Below are 8,033 nucleotides of genomic sequence, written 5' to 3' on the forward strand. Positions count from 1 at the left end.
AGACTCGAAAATAGAAACATCTGGTATAGTCACCGAATTGACGGAATCAGATAAAAATTTTGAAAATGCCCCTAAAGATTTGCCACCATCATCCTTACAATTACTATTGATAAAAGTAGGAACACTTAATTTATTGGCAACAACTGTTTTTAATGCTGCGATGAATTGGTGGCAAGTTTTGGACACATACGAAAATTGACATTAGATTTATCTAAAATAAATGCTTGAATAATATGTTCAAATTTGGCAAGCTTATCGTCTTCAAATAAAATATTTCCTCGTAAAAGTGCATTCCTAGAATTTTTATATAAATGAGGGACATCGAAAATTATATAAATGCGACGATTGTTAATTAGAAAATAAGAATCAGAAGAAGATGTTTGACAAGATAAAGTACTCAAAGCTGATCTATTTGTGCTACCTTGGTCGCAAACTGTAGCCCTAACATTTAAGCCAATGCTTTGTAGTTTAGAAATCATTTCAATAATAATTAATTTTAAGTTTATTGTGGGAACTGTACCTTTAGAAAAATAGTAGGCAACAACTTCTTTCCAGTTAGATGATAGACCTCGAATCATAAAAACTAATGCATGATCTGCTTTCCTAGAAGTTTTACCAAGATGACCGTAATCCTCAAAACCACAAAATTCTTGTTTTTTAACTTGAAAATGTAATCCAGAACTTAAAGATATTTCGTCAAATAATAGACAACAATTTTTATCATTTAAATCAGAAGAAACAGACTTTAAATTTTCAAAATATAGTTCATTAATACCAGTCTCAAATTCAAATTTACTTAGAAGACTTTTGAGAGAAGAAATTGAAGGTAAAGAAAAATGAGTTTGTAAATAACGATATAGCTTGCCACTGCGTTTGTACATGGAAAGTGCAAATGTTTTATCGTCGAGAGACCAAGTTCTGCCATGAGTTTTTCTACAGGAATTTCGCAATTGAGAAGCGATAAAATTTCTAGTAACCATATTTAAATCTCTACAAATTTCTTCTAATTTTCCACTTTTAATAACACTACGAAGATTGGAAATATCAGACTTTTGTTTTTGGCAACGTGCCTTTAACTTAGAAATTTTTGAAATAGCATTTCGATGCAACTTATATAACAATGATTTTTTCTCAGCATTATTTTTATCACAGATAGGAGATGCAGATTTACAATAGGAATGATCTAACAGAACAATCAAGTGAGAGTCTTTTGAAATATTAGAATTATTATTTGTATCTAAAAGAGAATTTGAAAAAAGAGAAATACTTGAAGTCGAGGGAACATCAGGAACAGAAAAAGAATCAGAACATTTTAGTAAAACATTAGAATGTACAATAATTTGTTTATTAAGATTTATTAAATTATTAGGTATCGAAGAATAAGAACTACAATTAAAATCAGATATTAGACTTTGAACATTAGTCGAAGTGGAAGGAAATGCAGAAATGTCTTGAAGAGGTGGAATAGGTACAGTTCCCTTTTTCAGACAAGGTCTTTGATTATTATTATGAGAAAAATCTGAAGATAAAAAATGATCTTCGCAAACATAGAATTTTTTTACAGAACTTTCAATTTGACAAATAGAACGCCAGACTAGATTTACATTAGGAATTAATGGTGCTAAAAAAAAGACTTATTTTTAAAAGTGGGATCTTCGACATTAACTAAATAAGCATTGGAACATTTAGGATAACTGCATCTTTTACTAATCCAACCAGGACGTAGAGATTGCTGAGGAAAAACCATTGTAAAATAATACTATATAAAACTATATCACAGAATATCACAGAAATAATAATTAAAATAAAAACTTACATGTTCCTACCACGCCACTCACACAAACACTATGCCATTTTACTGTCAATTTTAGGAATTTCTATAACCAAATTACTAAATGTAAATACTAAAATCCCTAGTTTTCCATGTTTCTCCCAGATGACAGAGGTTGACCTTTGAAAAGAATCGTGCATTTCCGACGCCGCCGAACTAGTATGTTCGGCTGCTGCCCACTCGTCCCTATTCACTTGGCCACCCATGATTCTGCAAATATGCATTAAATAAGACCTTGAACTAACAAACAGTTTGTTCCCAGTAACTGAATCATTGAAAATTACATTACATAGTTGTCAAATACCCTTCAAACAAATATATCACAAATGTTAACTAAAATTTCTAAATAGAGTACTTAACATAACAAATAACAATTTATATTTATATAGAAGTACAAATTTTATATATTTAGTACATGCATGTAAATTGTTATAAATGCTATGAAAGTATACAAAAGTAAAGTAATTTTAATTTTTATTTTATCTGAACATTGTACAAGAGTATGCTTTTTAACACTAATATCATAAAATGAATATATACTTAAAGTGCATCTAGGTTTAACGTTTGTTCGTCTTCATTTTCATAAATAATAGCTGAGTGCTGTGTATTGTAGTTTTTATTTATTCTCTAATAGAATATGGGAAACTATCTAATTAATATGAATAATATTTATTTTGTATTACAAAAACCATTAATAAAATAAGATAAGATAATCTTTCTCATAACTTCATATAATATTGTAAAACCGACAACGTCGTACCACCACCAATATTGTTTTATTGTCTGTGTTGGGCTGAACTTTAACTTGCGATAACTCTTTCAATTGCAAATTTATATATCTAAGAGAAGGGAATTGTTAGTGACAAGTAAGAGTAATTTTAAGAAAGGGTAAATTGTCATGTAAGTATTAATTTTCTCTGTTACCGAAATTTATTTTCACATTTTTATTTAAAATTCCTTTAGCTAATTAATATATGTAGAATTATGTTTCAATGTGACGGGGGAGTTTCCTTTATGTCTTCATTAACGCTTTTATATTTATACTATATAAATAAACAAATGTGCGTATCCAATTTAACTTGGGTTAAATGAATCGAGTGATTTAATGAAAACATTTATGTAATCCACATTACACTAATGTTCTGCAACTAGGGGAATCCCATGATATGAACTGTACCTAATTGTTAATTGATTCGAAGATAGTACAAATATTACTGATTTCATAGATTTTTGATGAAGTAATTAAAACACAACAAAAATTTGGCCTATTATGGCTACGTAACTTTCAAGAGAACGGCCCCTATAAAATGTACCGCTAGGCATTACTGACTGGCAAAGAACTTGACAAAATCCAAAAACACGTCTGCACAGTAAAACCTTCGACCTCTTAAGTGAGGGTATCATCCCCCAATTTTTTAAAAATGAGAATGTCGGTCTACCATTTTTTATTCCGTACATATTGTCACACCTGTGAGTTATCAGGAGTTGGGTTGGAACTCAGATAAACACAGATTTCAAATATATACAAAATATTTTATAAACAAATAGCTACAAATAAAAAACAAACAATAATACTTAATCTAAATTACGCTAAGAAGCATCTTTAAGGATGGGGATGACACTGCATGATTGTACCTACCGATACTCGTTTTGTCTTTACCATCTTCTCCACCTTCTATCTCTACAATTAGTCAACTGTTATAATTTTATATTTTATTTAATTAAACAACACATTATCGTTTATTAAATATGACCTCGACGATTATCTTATTCAGTATGTATTACAGTCAGAGCTGGCGTCAAATATAATGTTACTATAAACCATAATAAGCATTATGGAATGTCATATGTGAGTGGTGCTTAGTATTTGAAAATCGGTCTACTTGTTTAGAAAAAGCTTTGAAATATCAACAATACGTTTATCGAAAAGTTATTTCGCAACCCGTGATTCCTCGCAGTACGTTTTAGATGGGTCACGTTGTATTATTATTCTATAATTTAAATACAATAATATTAATCTAATATTAAATCTACAGTTAATTAATTAATCAATACATTATCACATTTCTATGAATGCCAGAGGCGGCTCGTGAGATTTGAGTCTGTTGAGGCAAATTATACCAATTGGAAAGCGTTTAATCCGACTGAATGTTGAGAGAGACAACATGCACGACAGAGCCAGTAATATGTATTCAAATTATTAATTTGACTGCCTCAGCTTTTCTATCATTGAGACCACAGACTCACCTTAAAGCGCATACGCAAATGTGGAACCAAATAGAAACATTTAAAATTTACTTATGAAACGAATTGGCGCGAAGAGGCACATTTAAAAGTGCCACTGCAGATCTTGCACATAAAGTATTTATTAAAATTTAATATAAAATAGTTATTGTTTGTTTAATTGTCGGTTTTACAACATATTACCCTTCTACGTTTGTTTAAATATTAAGAAATATTCTATTGTAAAGAATAAAAACATTAAAAAGTATTTTCGATATCAACGTTATGTTAATAAAATCATTTTCATAGGTGAGGCTGTGCCTCACTTGCCTCATCCGAGAAACCGCCACTGATAATGCGTTTATGCAATTAATATTATTCCAGTGTTATACGGGAAGTTCCATTTTACTAACCAAAAATTTGAACTGTATCTAATTGTTGAATAGTCCAAAAGGAACATTATTATTAAGAGACTTCATAGTTTTTGTTCAATAACCAATTTCAATCAATTTTTTGACGCAGAATGGCTAATCAACCAGACAAAATAATGGAATGTCCGATATGTTTAGACCCCATGCGTGCTCCGATTATACAGTGTGAGAGGGGACATAATATGTGTGGTGACTGCGTTTCGGACAACAAAGTACAAAAATGTCCGACATGCAGAGGCAAACTCACAAAGGTCCGTAGCTATCAACTCGAACAACTGATTGAAAGTGTGCAAAAACATATGAAGATGGGTTGTTGCAACGGGTCGAGAGGTAATTTATATAAATTATTATTGATTATCAACATTTTTTTAAACACATGCGTTTCAGGCTGCAAGTTCATTTTGAGTGCAGAAGACAAATCAGCTCACGAGCTGGAATGCAAATACAGAATATTCAAATGCGAAGCAAGCAGGTTTGCCAAATTAAACTGCAATTGGACTGGAACATTAGATGAAATGTTCAAGCATTTTGAAGAAAGCCACTACAACCAGAAGATGACATTTAAAACCGAAGCTGAAATGAAAATCAATCTGACAAATAATTATGTCGATGTGCAAATGATTCCATTTTTCAACGGTGCCCAATATTTTTTCTATAAGCATAAAGTGGACGTAGATGCAAAAAAAGTATACTGGGTATTCCAGTTAATTGGGTCGAAATGCCAAGCCGAACACTATTATTACGAATTTGAAATTTATAGAGGTCGCTTACGGAAATATAAGGTAACTGAAATTTGCGAAAATGATATCACTCCAACCGAAGATATTTTCAAACGAGGAAAATGCGTTGTGGTTCCGTTCGAAGTAATTGAAAATTTCATGGATGAAAAGGAGGAAATTCAATTTAAGTTTCGATTGATGTCTCTAAAAAAAGAAAATAAAAATTGATCTTTTCTTTCTCTTCCATATATAACATTCGTTCATGTACTTATTCATTAATATATTTATGTATGTATTGGTAATTTATAGTTCTAAAAAATCAATAAGGTTTCGTGAAAGAACGCGTTTCACCACTGAAATGAATGGAAACTAATGGAAATTGGAGGTAATTAGCGTGGCATCATTAATCTGTTTTCCGGCTAAAATTTCTCTTCTTAACAACAACGAAAGTAGTAAAGAAACCCGCGAAAAGGGGAGAAAAAGCAATATTTCACCGGAACGTGTAGTGAAATCCGGTCTTTTTTCACGCAGTTTACAATTGACGAGATTGATGGCTTTGACACACGGAAAGAAACATCGCAAGAGCTGGAGAGAAGTTTTACCGAAAACGGCTCAGCCAATTTCGGTTTAAAGTTTTCAACTGTCAATGATATTAATGTGCCGATGAATTGAAATTTAAATCCGAAATTATTTATGGTCGGCGATTGTAGGAAAGACGAATTGGATCACATTTAAGGAGTGAAAAGTCGTTGGTGTGTATTAATATGTTATTCTATTTTTATAACAACAATTTTGACATGGTTCAAGGTTTTTTATTTCTCACCTTTCTTTAACAAAAGACATTATGATTGACTGATACGTCTGTACAAAAACAATTTTATTTTTGCAACAACAATTTTGACATGGTTCAAGGTCTCATTTCTCACCCTCCTTTAACAACAATCATTTTAGTGACTAATACCTCTGTACGAAAACAATTAAATCCCAACAAAACCGCCACTTTTAATTAATCTCAATCTCGTTGCAAAAACTTTTCTAAAAAACATGTTTAGACTTTCTAGGGGGTGCGACTAATGAATGAAACGATTCTTGGCGGGCGGTTTGTCGTTTCAATCTGCATAATCCCTTTGCCCCCCGTCCGTATCGAAAAATTAACCGGCTTAATTTGGTAATTAGAATTTTTGTCGGCGTACTCCAGCTAAGTGCTTGAAATTAATGTAGTATAACCTGGACAATTTATATCTCGCAACTTTTGAAAGGTACCCTCTGTTTCTGCTAGTAGGGAATTACGCTGGAGAAGGTAATAAAAACAGGGGCGTGCATGAAATATATAAATATAGTTATATAGTCTGTCTTAAAAATTAGATGACTAATTTCAGATAAACAAAACGAGTATACAAATTGTAATTTTTATTTAATATAGTTCCAAGTACACTCATTTAAACAACATTGGGATCGTCTGTAAAACGATTTGAAACAATGTTGAATTAATTTTTAAAATAGCCAGAAGTCTGCTGGTACTAATTCTGGCGAATATGGCGGATGTAGCAACACATCAACGTCCCTTTTGGCCAAAAACTCCTTTGCCTCCGCGTTGTCAATCAACATCCCTGCTCCCGATATTCTGGCCTAACATGGGTAATTCTTTTGAACAGTTGGTCCAAGACCCATGATCGTTTTCGAATTTCCATTTTAGAATTCATGATTTTTGATGATGAAATGACAAAATTATATTTGGGAAATACAGAATTGGGGAAAAAGTTTAAACACCGGGAAGATGGAAATTTTATGAGTGATTAAGAGGCAAAAAAATTTATTTTGTATTATTTATTTTTTATAATAGTATTAATTGATAACAATAATCAATAATATAATTTCTAAAAAAGTAAATGAATTTATTTTAATTAGAAGTTAATGATATTCTAAATATAGTTAATTTGTCGTTTAAATTTGTTTAAAAAATAATTTTGCTCCGTCCCTGATAACGATATCTCCCATATCATCCCCTAACTCAATTAAGATCTTCCCAAGACGTAGCCTGCTTAAAATTCCCACCCTATTAAGTGGATACTAAGACCGTCTCACCTCGGATTAAACTCATACACTCAAATCATCCATTAAACTTAACGCCGTTCTTACACTAGATTTGCCTTTTGACAGACAGATTTCCCGACAATAGCGGGCCTAACTTATGGTTTCCGTGAAGTCGCTGTTAAAAATTAATGCCTCGCATCCAAAACCGCTAACCTAGTTGACTCCTTGACGGTCTTATATCCTTGCAGGATTAAGGTTTCTTGGGGTCCTCATAAAACGGTTATAACTTTTTCGGGAACCTCACTGCAAACACCATAATCCTGCCTGATTTAGATAAATAAAATTAATGGGAGATCATACCCGTTCGCTATTTTATTATTATGACTCTTTTGTCGTGGATTCGGATGTTTTCAGAACTGTCAAGTCGAATGTATCCAGGATGATCTCATTCGTATACACACATTTCTGAGAGATAAGGTTGAGTGGTATTAGGGGGGAGTTGTCAAGGCGAAAAACACTACATTTGTCATTTAAATATTTTTACTCGGTCGCCATCTTCATAAATCAAATGATATGGTTTGATAAATAAATAAATTGTTTCCAGAATACGGCGCAAACACAAAAGTAAACAGCTAATTTTATTTAATTATTATTTTAAGCATCAAAAAATAATAAGCATTTTAAAATTTATTTTAAAAATTTCTTAACCTTTATGAGACGGAATGGGTATCCGGGTGGATTGTAGTTTTGTGACATTTCTAATCTAGGTGTTTTCTACACATATTATAATGAAAT

General features: G+C 31.8%; 1 protein-coding gene across 2 annotated transcripts; it reads left to right on the forward strand.

Moving 5' to 3' along the window:
• The first annotated feature begins 2,610 nt into the window (after window positions 1–2,610).
• On the forward strand, window positions 2,611–6,005 carry LOC109596707 (E3 ubiquitin-protein ligase sina). Of its 2 annotated transcripts, none has more exons than XM_020012278.2 (3): window positions 2,611–2,731; window positions 4,577–4,815; window positions 4,873–6,005. In XM_020012278.2, exons 2-3 carry the CDS (start codon window positions 4,578–4,580, stop codon window positions 5,430–5,432), a joined length of 798 nt encoding a protein of 265 aa, XP_019867837.1. In that variant the 5' UTR covers window positions 2,611–2,731; window position 4,577; the 3' UTR covers window positions 5,433–6,005. The 2 variants fall into 2 exon arrangements, with proteins under 2 accessions (XP_019867837.1, XP_019867838.1); XM_020012279.2 differs by having other exon boundaries at window positions 2,625–2,731; window positions 4,624–4,815.
• The last annotated feature ends 2,028 nt before the right edge of the window (window positions 6,006–8,033 follow it).

The sequence above is a fragment of the Aethina tumida genome, chromosome 1, assembly GCF_024364675.1.
Source record: "Aethina tumida isolate Nest 87 chromosome 1, icAetTumi1.1, whole genome shotgun sequence".
Taxonomy (NCBI): Eukaryota; Metazoa; Arthropoda; class Insecta; order Coleoptera; family Nitidulidae; genus Aethina; species Aethina tumida.